Source organism: Choloepus didactylus, chromosome 18 (assembly GCF_015220235.1).
Source record: "Choloepus didactylus isolate mChoDid1 chromosome 18, mChoDid1.pri, whole genome shotgun sequence".
Lineage (NCBI taxonomy): Eukaryota > Metazoa > Chordata > Mammalia > Pilosa > Megalonychidae > Choloepus > Choloepus didactylus.
In genome coordinates, this window is record NC_051324.1 from 16,002,949 (window position 1) to 16,018,926 (window position 15,978).

General features: G+C 50.8%; 1 protein-coding gene across 3 annotated transcripts in view; it reads right to left on the bottom strand.

Annotated features, from left to right (window-relative positions):
* SPNS3 (sphingolipid transporter 3 (putative)) overlaps window positions 1–15,978 on the bottom strand; it is a 44,163-nt gene that overhangs the window by 19,728 nt on the left and 8,457 nt on the right. For 2 of the 3 annotated variants that reach the window (XM_037809893.1, XM_037809891.1), the window contains exons 4-8: window positions 15,548–15,699; window positions 14,827–14,893; window positions 13,641–13,789; window positions 12,820–12,972; window positions 11,359–11,548 (exon numbers count right to left, since the gene is read on the bottom strand). In XM_037809893.1, the coding sequence (XP_037665821.1) occupies window positions 11,359–11,548; window positions 12,820–12,972; window positions 13,641–13,789; window positions 14,827–14,893; window positions 15,548–15,699 (711 nt within the window). The remainder of the gene's footprint in view (window positions 1–11,358; window positions 11,549–12,819; window positions 12,973–13,640; window positions 13,790–14,826; window positions 14,894–15,547; window positions 15,700–15,978) is intronic. The other variant, XM_037809892.1, reaches the window with a different exon arrangement.

Genomic DNA, 15,978 nt, shown 5'->3' on the forward strand with positions numbered 1-15,978 from the left:
CCAGTTCCATTACCCCTCCGACCTCATCTGCTCTACTCTCCCCCCGGCTTTCTCCACCCTAGTCACATTTCCTCCCACACACCACCCCAGGCTTTCAGCTCAGGGCCTTTGCACTGGCTAGCCCCTCTGCCTGGAGGGCTCGTCTCCACCTACCCACCCCCACATCTGCGTGGCTCCTTCCCTCACTTCCTTCAGGCCACTACTGAGATGTCACCTCAGGGCGGCCCCTTCCCTGACCCCACTGCATTGCCCCACCCATTCTGCCCGTCCTCTTTCCCTGCTCAACTATTCTCTGTGGATCTCGTCCTTGGCTAACATACTATTTATTTTTCATTTTTATTTTCTTACATACATATTTCTGCCTGTTTTGTTCAATGCTGTTTGCCCAGTGCCTGGAACAGCATTGCACACACAGGAGGTGCTTGATAAAAAAGTGAAATGGCTGAGACCTGCCTCCCATTCACACCCCTTGTGGCCTCGGACACAACTGCTCCCTCAGTCTTAACCCCAGGTTTCTCATCTATGAGACCGGAGGGCAGCGTGGAACCAGAGGCTCACCTGGGAGGTGGCCCACGTGCACAGACACTCTTTCCTGCAATGCCAGACATTGCAAAATGGAGGAGTCGTCCTTAGACTCAGGGCAGACTTTATTTTCCAAAAATGGCCATTGCAGTACTTCCTGCTGCCCATGCTGTTTCAGATCATCGAGACTCCCCATCAAAGGACAGAGTGAGTCCCTTTCCTCTCCCCTCGAATCTGAGCAGGAATCTGTGGCTGCTTCAAAGAGTTAAATGCAGCAGAAGTGATGCTGTGTAATTAAGGCCAGGCCATAACAAGCAATACAACTACAGCTTCAGCTCTCTCTCTATCTGGATGCTAGGGCCCAGAAAATAGCCTCCATGTCATGAGGAAGCCCAGGCCACATGGAAAGACCATGGGTAGGTGTTCCACCCCAGCTGAGGGGTCAGCCAATAGCCAGCATCCACCGCCCAACAGGCTAGCTAAAGCTAAGCATAACAGAGATAAGTTATCCTCTCCAAGTCTGGCCCCAAATGCAATTTCAAAATAAATATTTTTGTTGTTTTAGGCCACTAGGTTTTGTTAGGCATCCTTAGTAACTAGAACAGGCCCCAAAGTTCATTTATGCCCTCAAAGAAACCAAGAGGTAAATACTAGTAGTCTCATCTGATAGCTGAGAACATTGAGGCTCAGCAAGGTGGAGGCCTTGCCCTAGGTCACACGCTGAAGAATCGGGAATGATGTCCGGATCCCTCAGACATCTCAGGGAGGGCTCTCTCCCACCCCACCCCACCCCCAGTTCTCCATCTGAGCACAAAGCCCACGGGTAAGGGATTGCCAAAGTCCAGACATGTCCTCCAGCCACCAGCCAGTGACGGTGAGAGGCTTTGTTCTCTGGAGTCCCTGCCTCAGGCTCGGTTCCTCCTCTGAGCACAAACCCCTTCTCCTCTGAAGGGCAGAGGCTCTGGGAAGAAGGCCAAGCAAGGGGGTTTGAGCCAAGACCTGCTGTGTGTGTCTGGATCCCAATTAACAGCCGGAAAGTCCACTTCCCCTGCCAAGGGGACGGGAAGGTGGAAAGGGATGGAAGCCTTTGAGCTTGCAGGTGGGTTACAGGGCATGGGCTTCCCCAGGGAAGGCTCTAGACCAGATTTTATGTGCACGTGAAACCTCATTTGCATGAAACATGCAGCACAACTTGGTCCCCACTTCAGGAAATTTGGGGGCAGATTTTGCTGCCAAAAACTCCTTCCCATGCCATGCAGTTACACCACAAAAGCAATGGGAGAAAAGCTGTCCTCAGCTGCAAACACTCATGTGCACACACATCCCACAAAATTATCTACATACCCTGAAACACATGCATGTGCACACTCATGTGCAAACATGTGTATACAAAACGGCACATGTGGACACACATATATATCATGGTGCATATATATGTGCCCCTATATATATATATATGTGCAAAAATTTGCATGACTATACATATACTCACAGAGAGATGTATATACACAAGAACACACACATACATGCTCATATTCACAGGTCTGAATACATTCACACTTAGATGCATGCACACACCAGCATACTTGCACATTCACACACATGCCCACATTTCCATGGGCCCTTTCCAAGATCTGGGGACCTGTTAGTCTCCCCAGCACTTGTTCCCTCAGCAGCAGAGATAGTGAGGAAGGACTTTAGTTTATGGAATTTGAGAAAGTGAAGTGAAGTATGGAAGAATGGATGGATAGAAGGATGGATGGATGGATGGATGGATGGATGGAAGAGACTAAAGTGACTTTTTCATATTTTGAAGCCTGAGAGAAGCCAATTCATTAACCCCTTTGAATGCTCCTTCTGATGCTGAGCCCAGAGCTCCCCAAGACCTAATGTTATCCTTCACGGTGGGCTGCAGCCAGACCCTACCCATTGCAATCTCAGGGATGGTGCTATCTTCCCTGGGCTCCAGGCCCTGAATCCAACTCTCTCCTAAACACCTCCACCTGGATGCCAACTCCTGCCACAGCGCAGAATGTACAAAATCAAACTGTCGATCTTTCCCCCAAACCTACTGCTCCTGCCTCCATATCTCAGTCAATGCCCTCTTCTTCCTTCCAGCAGCTGCTAAGGCCAGTATCCTAGAACTCACTTTTGATTGTTCTTTCTTCCACAGCCCACATCAGATCCATCAGGGAATTCTGATAGCCCTACCTTCAAAATTGTATCTATAATACAACCACTTCTCACCACCTTCACTGCTGCCTTTTGCGTTCAAGCCCCCATTGTCCCTTACCTGGAGTATAGAAGCAACCTAACTCTTCTCTCTGCTTCTGCCCTTGCTCCCAAGTCTAATCACAATGGAGTAACCAGAGTGATTCTATTAAACCTAAGCCAATAATGGAAAAACAAAAGAGAAATGCAATGAAGCTGATATTGGTACTCTGAAAGATTAACAACATTGACTTGGTCTGGTTAGATTGACCAAGAAAAAAGAGAGAAGACTCATATGACTAAAAACAGGAATGAAGGAGGGGACATTATTACTGACCTAACAGAAATTAAAAGGATTATAAGAGCATACTATGAACAAGTCTATGCTACCAAAATTAGATAACTTAGATGAACTTAAATGAAGTGGACAAATTCCTAAAAAGACACAAACTACTTGAAGTCACTCAAGAAGAAACAGAAAATTTGAATAGACCTAAAACAAACAAAGAGATTGAATTAGTATCAAAACACATCCCAAAAAGAAAAGCCCAGGGCCAGGTGGCTTCACCGGTGATTTCTACCAAATGTTTAAAGAAGAATTAATACTAATCCTTCACAAACTCTTCCAAAATGTAAAAGAGAAAGAAACACTTTCCAACTCATCCTATGAGGCCAATATCCTGATACCAAAACAGACCAAGACATTACAAGAGAACTACAGACCAATATCCCTTATGTATATAGATATAAAAATTCTCAACAAAATACTAACAAACCAAATCCAGGAACACTTAAAAATAATTATACACCATGAACAAGGGGGATTTATTTTGCAAAGGCAAGGTTGGTTCAACATACAAATATCAATCAATGTATTACACTGTATTAGAAAAGAGGATAAACTACATGATCATCCCAATAGACACAGAAAACATAAGCCAGGTTTTCCACTTCTCTGCACAGAACACCATCTTACTCTCAGGAGAAGACAAAGTCTTGCTAGTGCCCATAAGGCCCAATGGGATCTGGCCTCCATCATCTCTCCACCCTCATTGTCCCTCCCTTCACTCTCTCCACACTAACCATGTGGCCTCTTGCAGTTTCTCAAACCCACCAGGTACACTACTGCCTCAGGACCTTTATGGTTGCTGTTCCCTCTGCCTGGAATACTGCTCCCCAAATATCCACGTATTTCACCCCTTTGCCTACTACAGGCCTTTCACATTCTCAATTTGCCCCTCTGACCATGCCACATAAAACCGAAGGCCCCTGGTTGGTGACGTCACCAACAAGGCAAGGTAAACAGCTACTGAAAACTTGTCTCCAGAGATTCAATGAAAAAAAGGACAATTCTGAATTGTTTGAAACTCTGGAGGAGAATGTAGACTTGAAAAAGACCCTGCAAATGCCGAATTGAAGAAGAAGAAGAAATATCAGGTAGGAATCTTTGGTCCCAGATCAGCCAGTCCTCTCCCCTCCCCCTCACTTGGTCTCTGAGGCACAGAATCAGCATGTGGGAACCCTCCCACCAGGGACACAGATTCTAAAATCTCACACAGCAATGAAAAATACCTTCACTGTTTGAAGACCCCAGGGACAGGGGAGGACATTCAAGGCCCAGATCAGTGAGGAAAAAAGAGACCAAGAAAACGTGGACAGAGACTGTTTCCAGCCCTGGGTCTGAAAGCCCCTCCCCCACCCTTCAGGGAAGGAGGAGCCGGCAGCCATTTCCTTGCCTTGGAGATAGCTGGAGTGCTGGGTCAACTGAGAGAGTACTCGGTCACAGGTGTAGCCCCACATTGATCCAGATTTTGGCTGGCAAAGTGAGGGAATAAAAATCCCACAGTTTCAGCCCTGCTGGGTCAGACAGAGCCTGTGCTCAGAGACAGGGCAGCCTCTGAGTACAATTAAGTTGCCAAACAGCACCAACTGCTGAACAGCTTGGATAGTACAAAGGAAATAAAATATTTTTTAAAAGATACTTCAGACCCTTTCTTAGGAGCACAGCAACTGGTCTACATGCCCTGTATGGAAACCCAACCCTGTTTGGGCTGAGAAAACAACTGTCAAAACAGGGCTCCAAAACAAACCCAGGTCTTGCTAGTCAGTGGAAAACAGAGCACCACTGGAAGCCAGCAGATCTATATTACCATTCACAGTGAACTTGCTGGGGTGCCCAGTGCCTAACTCCCATCCCCGTGGCAGGTCACAGTGGGTGCCTGATTTTGGGGGAAAACTGGGGGGCAGAGCCAATCTGACAACTGGCCAGGGAGAGAAACAAAGAAAACATAGAAAGCAAAGACAAACAACAAGAAAACCTCCAGAATAAACCAGTCAAGAAACTCAGATGCCAAGACAGCAAAAAAATCATGAGCCACATTAGGAAACACGAAAATATGGCCCAGTCAGAGAAAGAAACTAACACCTCAACTGAGATTCAGGAGTTGAAACAACTAATTACAGATGTTCAAACAAATCTTTTAAATCAAATTAATAAGTTGAGAGAGAATGTGACAAAAGAGATGAAGGATATAAAGAAGACACTGGGTGATCATAAGGAAGAATTCATAAGCTTGAAAAAACAAACACCAGAACTTATGGGAATGAAAGGCACAATATAAGAGATGAAAAACACAATGGAGCCATAAAACAGCAGACTGGGAGAGGCAGAAGAAAGATCAGTGAGCTGGAGGACAAGACATCTGAAATCCTGCACACAAAGGAACAGATAGGGAAAAGAATGGGAAAATATGAGCAGGGTCTCAGGGAACTGAATGAAAACAAGAAGTGCACAATATACATGTTATAAGTGTCCCATATGGAGAAGAGAAGGGAAAAGCAACAGAAGGAATAATAGAGGAAATAATCAATGAAAATTTCCCAACTCTTATGAAAGACATAAAATTACAGGTCCAAGAAGCAAAGCATATGCCAAACAGAATTGATCCAAATAGACTTACTCCAAGACACTTACCAATCAGATTTTCAAATGTCAAAGACAAAGAGAGAATTTGAAAGTAACAAGAGAAAAGCAATTCATCACATACAAGGGAAGCGCGATAAGACTAAATGCAGATTTCTCAGCAGAGACCATGGAGCGGAGAAGGCAGTGATATGATACAGTGAAGATACTGAAAGAGAAAAACTGCTAACCAAGAATCCTATATCTGGCAAACTGTCCATCAAAAATGAGCGAGAGTTTAAAATATTTACAGATAAACGGATACTGAGAGGGTTCATAAACAGGAGACCTCCTCTATAAGAAATACTAAAGGGAGTGCTACAGACAGATAGGAAAAGACAGGTAGAGAGACTTGGAGAAGAGTGTAGAAATGAAGATATCAGGAGGTAGAAAGAGGGTAGAGATTGGGCGTTTGATATTGAAGGAGTATGGAATGTTCTAGAGGATTGATTGAATGGATCCAGAAATGGACAGCACAATACTATGAAATGGTAACACAATATTGTAAGTACACTGAAAAAAGATGACTGTGCATATGGTTGAGAGGGGAAGGTTGGAGATATGTATGACACCAGAAGGAAAGACAGAAGATAAAGGCTGAGACTGTTCATGAGTTCTAACAGTTATTTCTAAATTTTGAGGCACTGAGCTGTTTGTGTGTGATGTGGTCAATCCCTGGAGCTTTAGGTGTCTGTGTAGCACCTGGGACTCAGAACCAGAGTTTGGCAGCTGCGAGTGTCGGCATTGCCCCATGAATCAACTGTTAAAGAGGCTGAAAAGGAGATCAGACTGCGATTGGAGATATGAATGAAATGGACTTGGTTGAGATTGGGGAAGATCAGACTAAAGGGTAGAGGATGATAATAACTGTGTTTTAAAACTTCAACCTCTATATGAAACTAAAGGAAGAGATGTTTATTTGGTACAAAATCTATATTTTCTATAGCACACTATATAATTTAACTTGTATGGTCAGTTTACTCAAATACCATAATTACATGGAACCTTGACTAAGGAGTGATATCTTGGTTTATACAGGTTAGCATGAAGCCCTGATACAACCCAGAGTAATTTGGGCAGAGAATAAAAAGTATTTGCAAGGCCCACTTGGGGAACTGGGGAAAAGTGTGGAAATATTGAACTTCCCCAGCTGGGGAATTCCTGATGTTCTCACAGGGATTGAGGTCTACCAGCTTGGTAGACCAAGTCCTCAATCTTAGGGCTTACCCTTATAAAGCTTGTTACTGCAAAGGACAGGCTAAGCCTACTCATAATTGTGCCTAAGAGTCACCCCCAGAGGGCCTCTTTTGTTGCTCATTTGTGGCCTCTCTCTAACCAACTCAGCAGGTAAACTCACTGCCCTCCCCACTACGTGGGACATGACTCCCAGGGGTATAAATCTCCCTGGCAACGTGGGACATGGCTCCTGGGGATGAGCCTGGACACTGCATGGTATGATTGAGAAAGACTTCTGACCAAAAGGGGGAAGAGAAAGGAAACAAAATAAAGTTTCAGTGGCTGAGAGATTCCAAAAGGAGTTGAGATGTCATTCTGGAGGTAACTCTTTTGCGTTATATATATATACCCTTTTTAGTTTTTAGTTCATTAGAATAGTTAGAAGGAAATATCTGAAACTGTTGAACTGCAATCCAGTATCCTTGATTCTTGAAGGTGAGCATATATTAACTATATAGCTTATTTGGTGTGACCACGTGATTGTGAAAACCCATGGCTTGCACTTTCTTTACCCAGTGTATGGACAAATGAGTAGAAAAATGGGGACAAAAAGTAAATGAATAACAGGGAGGAGGGGTATGGGATGTTTTGAGTGATCTTTTTACTTTTATTTTTATTCTTATTTTTATTTTTGGAGTAATGAAAATGTTCAAAAATTGATTGTGATGATGAATGCACAACTAAATGATACTGTGAACAAATGTTTTACACTGTGGATAATTGTATGGTATGTGAACATATTTCAATTAAAAAAAAATTGAAGCCTCCTCCCTCCAAAAAAAACAAGACTCCCACACATCCTATCTCCCTTCCCTAGATATTATATGCACAACATTTAATCTAGCATGCTCCTTAATAGGCACTCAATGAATGTTAATCAAATAAATAAATGAATGCAAACAGCTCAGCTCATCACTCAGCCATTCATTCAGCAAACAGTGACCACACCACCACCACCTCCTCCCTTTACATGCCTGACTGTGCTGCAGGCTGTAGTGCAGAAAAACATAGCAACCAGACCTGGGCCCTGCCCTGCTAAAGCTCCCAAGATGGAGCTAGGCAAGAGACCAGAGCATAATAACCATGACCTAAGGAAGACAGGGCTGAGGGGTGCTAAGGAGGGGGAGAGGGTCAGGTCCAGCAATCTGGGAAGGCTCCATGGAGGAGATGGTGTGTAACCTGACTCTTAAAAGCCCAGGATGATCTGGGCATATGAAGAAGTGGGAGGGGGAAAGGAAGGACCCAGCAGTGGAAAGCGTGGGGCACGTCCAGGGAATGAGGGAGGGGTCTTGTGTGGCAGGACCACCATGGAGGGATAAGGCTACTGAGGTGGTCAGAGCAATAAGTGAGGGGCTTCAAATGCCAGGATGAGGAGGTAGACTTAGTTCCAGAAGCACCAGGGAGCCATGAAAGGCTTTTGAGCAGGGAAGGTCCATAGTGTCAGAAAGTTCACTCTGGATGTGCTAGAAGAATGGATTCTGGCGACTGAACTGGAAAGCAAGGAGACCAACAAGGTGGCTCCGGAACAGTCCTGGATAAAGATGGTAAGGGGTAAGCCAGGGCAGGGCAGATGGGAAGGAGAAGACAGGGTAGATTTGGGAGATGTTAAGGTTTCCATGACTGGCAGATGGAGGCAGGAGAGGAGCTGGAGCCTGAATCTCCGGACCTCAGAGGCGTGGAAGGAGCCACAGGTGCGGGATCAGATCAGGAGGTCTGGAAGGAACTGCACCACTCCTGCAGGGTAATTTACAAGTAGAAATTCTCCCTGCGTGGGTTAGCACTTCTGGTATCACACCAGGCCCAGACACGGGCCACAGAGAGGAGCGGGTTCTCAGCACTGACCCTGCCTGCCTTCCAGCCCCTCACACACACTCACCCCCCAAGAAGAAGCCAAGAGAAGAACTTCTCCAGCTGGCTTTGTTGGCCAAGACACAATGTCACTTGCAGATGAGCCCATTCAGCTCTGGAGACACGCCAGGCTGCAGGGAAGGAGGGGCAGCTGTGTCCCCAAAGCTCAGCCACAGAGCCACCTCCCAGAGTCAACCAAGGCGGTGGCAGAAGCAGAGCTGGAGGGGGGTCCGCTGCTCCAGCCAAAGCAGGGGCAGGCCTTGGAGGGGCCACCATCTCCCTGGCCACTGGACAATGGTCCCTCACTCAAGGGGGACCACATTAGCATAAATGCATTTAATAGCACCTAGTGTACACCAGACTTGGCTTGTCTCCCACGTGGGTGACAAGGGACAGTACACAGGAAAGACACAGGCTTTGGAATCTGAAGAGCTGAATTTGAGTTTTACCTGTCCCACTATTTGTCTGGTGCTGCCTCTGGGCCTCAGGGTTCCAACCTGTCAAGTGGGAATGAGAAAAAAAAAAAAACCCTTCCCCACAAGGGTGTTGTGAAGACTAAAGAGAAGCATGTGGAGAAGAGAATGGTAACAGGACTTTTCTATATTCCGGGAATTTCAGCCGAAGCCCAAGGACAAGGACAAGGGGTGGCAGGTGCCAGACACTCCTTCAAGAGTTGGTGAGAGAAAAGAAACTGTCCTGCAGGCCCCCACCCACCCACCAGCTTACCCAGAAAAAGGCTGGAGATGCGGGCTGGGAGGATTCCTTTGAAGCATGCCCTTCTTGAGCTGAGTTGAGGAGCTTCAGGAGAACCACCCACGAGGAGGGCAGGGCCTGCCCAGAGGGAAGTAGCCTTGCTCCCTGTCTGGACGCTGCCTAAAGGCAGACCCTCCTGCCCCAGGGCTACCTGAGGGGCCTGCACCAAAGGCATCCTCCAGGCACCCCGATCCTTGTCACTTAGAGCTTGGGGAGTCTGGGCCCTGGACCCTGGGGACATCTGAAGGGAGGGGACCAGACGGAGCACCCTGCAGGGGTGGAGTGAGGAGAGACGGCAGCAGTGGGTGCGGCCTGCACTTCCTGAGCTTGTCCAGGTCAAGACAAGGGAGTGGTAAAGAGGGGAGCACACATCCAGAGCAAGAGGGCATGGCAGGAAGGGGCTGGAAGGGTGACCCCAGGCGGAGAGAGACTCCAGATGAGGGAGACCCCAGAGGAGGAGCAGAAGGGAGTCTGTGAGCCGACCACACATGACTCTGACACCTGGACAAGGAAATGAGCAATGCAAAAGCCAGGGCCAGGGATCCCCAAACACCCCCCAAAAGGGCTCCCAAGAGACGAGTAAACCAGCACTTGGGCATCTGCCACGTGGAGTGACAGTCAGCCAAAACCACTCCGGAAGGTAATGCTTTGTCCAGAATGAAACCAGACAGCAGCTCCCTCTCTTCCCAATGCAATTTTCTGGGCTTGGTTAGAAGCTTCATTTGGAAGTATATCCAAAGTTATTTAAATGGACCAGATTTTTTCATTCATGGATGTGACCAGAAGATCTCTGGCGTCTGGTCGTGGGTGGAAAACCACTGGAACTGGGTGGGGGGACAATAAAGCTGCTGTTGATTCACCCTCTGGCCCAGACTGCAGGGGCATCAGCACCCAAAGGCAGAACGGTCCTGGGGCCCAGGTGCAAGGGTGGGTCCCCTGGGCCCAGCAGAGAAGATCAAGAACCACGGGGCCAGGGGAGGGGTGGGGACTCCAGCCCGTCGGGCTGGGCTGGGGTGGGCTGGTGCCATCTTCCCAGAAGCAGCGGCCCCTCCCCACGTGGGGGACAGGCAGGGCTGGGGCCTGGGATGCCAGGGACACTGCTGCACACGAGGAGGGACAGGATGTGGTCCCTGCCCTTTGAATCCCACATATGGGACACGCCACCTACCAGGGAGGCTCATGGGGCCCCCAGGCAGGCAGAGCCCCAATGGAAGAAGCCGTGGATTCTGCCGAGAGGGCAGAGGGAACTGGGAAGGCCTTTGGGTCGGGTCTTGCGGGAGGATTTCGGGATGCCCAGAAGAGGGGGGATGGCGCCCCTAGTGGGAGGAACGGGCATAGCACAGCCGGGCAGCGAGGGCACCGGGGTCTCCGCTACAGCCAGAGAGGGAGGCGCGGGAAGGGATGGGGACGTGGGTCTGGAAAACACGAGAGTACCACGATTGCCACCTTTAAAGCAGTTGTCCCACTGCATTCCTCATCTGTAACCTGGGGAGTACTGCCCTGTTTTTTCTCTGGCTCACATACCCTGTGAATAAATGCGTCCCCAGGGAAGATGGCGGAGCAGTTATCTCAATTCAAAGCGTTAACCAGGAGCTCCCAGGACACACTTTAGAGCCAAAGAAGTTTGGGTTCAAATCTCAGCTCTGTGCTTTCCTAGCTGTGTTAACTCTGGGTCAGCCCAGCCGAGGGATGGTAACCACATCTCAGCCTCAGTTTACTCATCTGTAAGATGGAGCCAACACATTCTACCTGGAAGGAGCAATAAACTTAATGTACGGGAAGACCTGACACGAAATCCCCGCCCACCCCAAGGGGCCCTTACTCACGTAGGAGGCCAGGAGGGTGGTTGGGGCCAGGACGAGAGCCAGGTAGAGGCAGGGGGCCGTGGCAAGCAGGCTGGAGGCGCAAATGAGGGGCTCAGCCCTCGGGTTGACTTTCTTGTACCTCCTCGAAGCCTCTGCCCCCAGTATGACCCCAACGATGCCAGTCACAATGGTCAATGCCCCAAAAATAAGGCTGATGGGAAGGAGAGCAGAGAGGGATAGGTCAGTTGGGTGGGGTCCTCCATGCCCCCCAACCAACCCCAGGTTCAGCCTCCTGCTCCTGGTTCAGGGTCTGGTTCCTGCAGGGAATGTGGCTGTGTGCCCCTGATGTGGGTTTCCACTGCCCCTCTCTCCCAACTGGTGCTCCTGGGGCCTTGGGACCCTGATCAGGGACCCTCATCCTAGGGGTGTTCATGGACCATGTGGGTGACTTGCCCAGCACCCCAGTTCCCAGCCTGCCCTTAGGCAGCTTAAAGGTGCAAGGCTCTGGCTGAGCCCAGTCAAGTAACCCCAATCCCAGATGAATGCCACCCACCTCCAAGCCCTGGTCTGAGCCAGCGTTGGCAGGTTCTCCAGACCTTTGTGATACTTAGGATTGATAATTCAGACAGGCAACCCAAAGGTGACCCCTCGGTAGGATGCGGAGCTGCCAAGCCCTGCACCTTCCTCCTTTGAAAGGCCCCCAAACCCCATCCCCACAAGTCCTTCCCAGAATCACAGACCCTCTAAAGCCAAAGGGCACTTGCAGGCCTGATGTCCTGAATCCTGGCACTATCTAACCCCTCAGGGATGGGCAGCTCACTACCCCACATCCATATAGGTCAGCTGTCCTTCAGGCTGAGCTGGCCTATGTCCTACAGCTTCCTGCCCCTGCCCCACCCTCATCCTGGGGCTTATCCCAGCCAAGGAGAGTGCGTGATTGAGGGCCTCTGACAGCCCCTCCCCAGCCTTGCAGCACCTTTCCGTCCCAGGACTCTCAGCGCCTCAAATGAGACTGAGAATGAATGAATGCATTCATTCCCTAAACCAGATAAAGGAACGCTGATGAGCCTTCTTCTCGGTGCCTCAATTTGCTATCTGTAAAATGGATAGATATGCATCACAGAAGACACTAAGGGCCCCATGAAGGAAGGTTGCTCAGGACTCTCATCATCTCAAGGCACCCCGTCCAGTGTCTTCTGAACCCCCACAGCAGCCCAAGAATGGAAAGACAGTGACTGGGGCCCAGAGAGGGCAACTGAGCTGCCTGTGGCCATTTGGGGTGGTGGAGGCTGAGCCAGAGCTTGAACCCAGGCCTCCTGCCTGCCAGCTGGGTTCCTGGTCCCTGCTTTCTCCACAAAGCGTCATGTGCCCAGACAAATTGAGCTATGGGGCTCAGAACCCCCAGGGAACTTCCTCACCATGCACCCCCCCTCACCTGGGCCACGTGCCCAGGGCTCCCAGAGGCCCCCAGAGGCCCCTCACCTGTCCTGGCTGTCGCATGGCTCCTGAAAACAGGGACTCTGCATCCCATGGACCACCCGGGCCTCGAACAGAAACTTGGGGACCCAGAAGCCCAGGGCACCAGTCACAAAGGCCATGGTTGTCACTCCAAGGGTTGACCACACAAAACTCCAGCTGCAAGAGAAGGCACCCTGGTTGGAGTCAGCAGAGGGAGGGGCAAAGGTGCCCATCTGCCCCCATCTTCTCCTCGGCATTCAGGTCACCGCGGGCTCCAGCATTCCCTGAAGACACCTGCACATCCCGCCTCCACACCTACTCTCGTGCTATGCCTCCCTCCCTCCTCTGCGTAACAGAGACTTGTGTGCTGTCCATGACCACATTTTGGTGAATCTTGAGGCTTGGGGGAGGGGGACAGTTGACTCCCACCTGTGTCTCCCACCATGCCTGGGACAGAGGATGAGGCAGTCCCCCGATGCATGGAGCTGACTGTTTAACTCCCAGCACCTCCCAGCAGGCAGGTGAGGCTGGGGGATTATGTCCTTCAAATAAAAGAGGAAACAGGCTCTGAATCTCAGGGTCACTCGGGGTAAGTTGATGGAAGAACCAAGGCTGGATCTCGTGCCACCTGCCTCCCTCCGCATTTCTGTCCCGTGGCCAGGCAATGGGGCTGAGCCCCAAGGGAGGGTGGAGCCTGCCCAGCTGGGGAGATGGGAACTCAGAGGAGGAAGAGGGCTGTGAATGTTGGGACAATCAAGGAGGGCTCCCTGGAGGCAGAGGGAGGGAGGCCGGTAATGCTAGAACAGAGAAGGGGGTTTTCTGTGGCTGGAAGCAGGGACACTCACTTTCTCCCCAGATACCTGACGTCCTCACACCAGCTGCTCCTCGTGTCCCCCATAGCCACCTCCCCCTGCTTCTCAGCAGCTCCCCGGGGTGGGTCTGGAACCAGCAGGATAAGCAGGAGCAAAGCCATGGCCTCCAGGCAGGGCATGATCTGGGGACAGGAGAGCCCAGGAAGCTCAGGAGATCCTGAGCTTCGGTGTCTGAAGTCTGGGATCCAGGTTCACAGGCACACAGAGCTGACATATCACTGTTTCCTGCCCCCCTGCCCCCAACACACCCAGAAAACAGCCTCACTGGGAAGTGGGGTCCCCTTGGGACATGATCCTTGGGACCTGTCTGTCCAGTGCAGATGCCCAGATCATTGGGCCTGAGAAGGCTGAGGGCTGGAGCTCTCACTACCTTGGCCCCAAATGCTGAGTACTCTGGCCCTAAGAACTGCCCCTTTTCCTGGCCCATGTCTCCATTTACCACTCCAGTCCTGCCATAGCAGCCCCTCTGCTAATATCCCAAGGATGGGGAACTCACTGTTTGAAGACAGCTCAGACCACGAGAAGGTTCTTACTCAGGCCAAGCTGAGACCTGCCTCTTGAAGCCCACCCACCCCAGGTCCCGACTTTGTCTTCCATGGTCTCACACATGGCATGGTCAGCTCCCTCAGGGAAGGGTGGCCCAGCAGAGACCTGCACTCAGAGACCATGTCCAAGGACACTCCTCACAGGGCCAAGCCCCTGGCCCCTCTGCCACGGAGCCTTCTCCTGCTATTGATCTACATCCCTGTCCAAGCCTGATCCAGTGGTGGCTGATGCATCCCAGCAGAACCCAGCAGGAATTTTTCACATACTCCCAGGTGTCCTGCCTCTACCAGCTGAGTGACCCTATGGTGTATCCTGGCCCAGGAACCTTCCATGCCCATACCACGAATCCTCGAGGTTCAATAAGGTAGCATTTTCTAAGCCCACTTTACAGACAGGTAAACTGAGGCTCAGAAGAAGGGGCTGACTTGCTTGAGGTCACACCGCTGGTAAACTAAGCAGCCAGGCCCACAAATTCTATAACCCACATTCCGTATGCAGCCCCAATGCTTACATATCCCGACATCTGACACCTCCCTTGGCTAAGGCCACCGAGGCTGGAAAGTCCCGGCCAGCCCAGAGGAAAGCAGAGGGAAGAAAAGGAAGCAGGACTCACTCGGAGGGCCCAGCGCCAGTTCCCAGTCAGCGCCGTCACAGCCGACCCCAGGATGTAGCCCAGACCACTGTGACAAGGGAAATGGGCAGTGAGGCGGGAGGCAAGGAGGCAGGCCCAAGGCCCCAAGGCCTGCAGCTTGACCGGGAGTGCCCCCACTCCAGGAAGCCAGCCCTTGGCAGACCCATTGCTCTCAGCAAACACCAGAAGAGAGGCCCGGATGTCCAATGCCTTGGGTGGCTCCTGACCCACCCCCAGCACTGCTCCCTCCCTATTTGAGCCCCACCCTCATTCCACCCCCACCCCAGACTCAGCCCTGCCTGAGTCAGGCAATTTCAGGCAACCCGGTCACACCTCGGGGGCCTGACTGCAAACCCCACTGTGTCCTTCTCCACTTTGGAGTGCAGGGCCCTGCTTCTCCTGCAAGGAAGCATCACCCGCCGGAGCAGCCCATCCTGCTCTTCCAGGTGTGAGCAGGCCTGTATGGAGCAACCTTATTATCTCTAATGCTCACCGCAGCCGTCAGTCAGTGTTCTTGACCCCATTTGCAGATGAGGAAACTGAGGCTCAGAGAAGTAAACTAGCATAGTCTCAAAAGGGCAGAGTTGGGAGTCAAAGCCCACCCCCACCTGCTTTGACCTCTCTTCCTCCACCCAGCCCCTGTTCCAACTCCTTTGGGCCTCAGTTTACCACCTGGGGAAGTGGATCCAGGGACGATACCAACCTTCCCACGGGGATGAAGATGTAGAAGATGGCCAGCACCTGGGTCCGCTGGTCCCTCACAAAGAGGTCTCCCAGGACGGTGGGCGCGATGGTAGAGCAGCTGGCTGTCCCAGCACCCACCACTCCCCGGGAGAGGAAGAAGAGCCAGGAATACTGGTGAGCAGGCACAGGACCACAGTGAGTTCCAGAAATCACCCAGGGGCAAGGAGGAAGAGCGAAGGGATTGGGGATTGGGGCTACCATTCAGCTACCCCAGGTTCCCAAAATCACATGGGTGTCTCCTGCTGTTGCCTGCAGCCACCATCTCCCCGCAAGCCCAGGGATCCCCTTTTCCTTTGCTAACCAGGCCAATTCTCCAAGAGAGTGGCTGTCACTCCCACCACCCCCACATACACACCCCCAGCAGAGTCTAGGAGAAATGAAGCTGCAAGA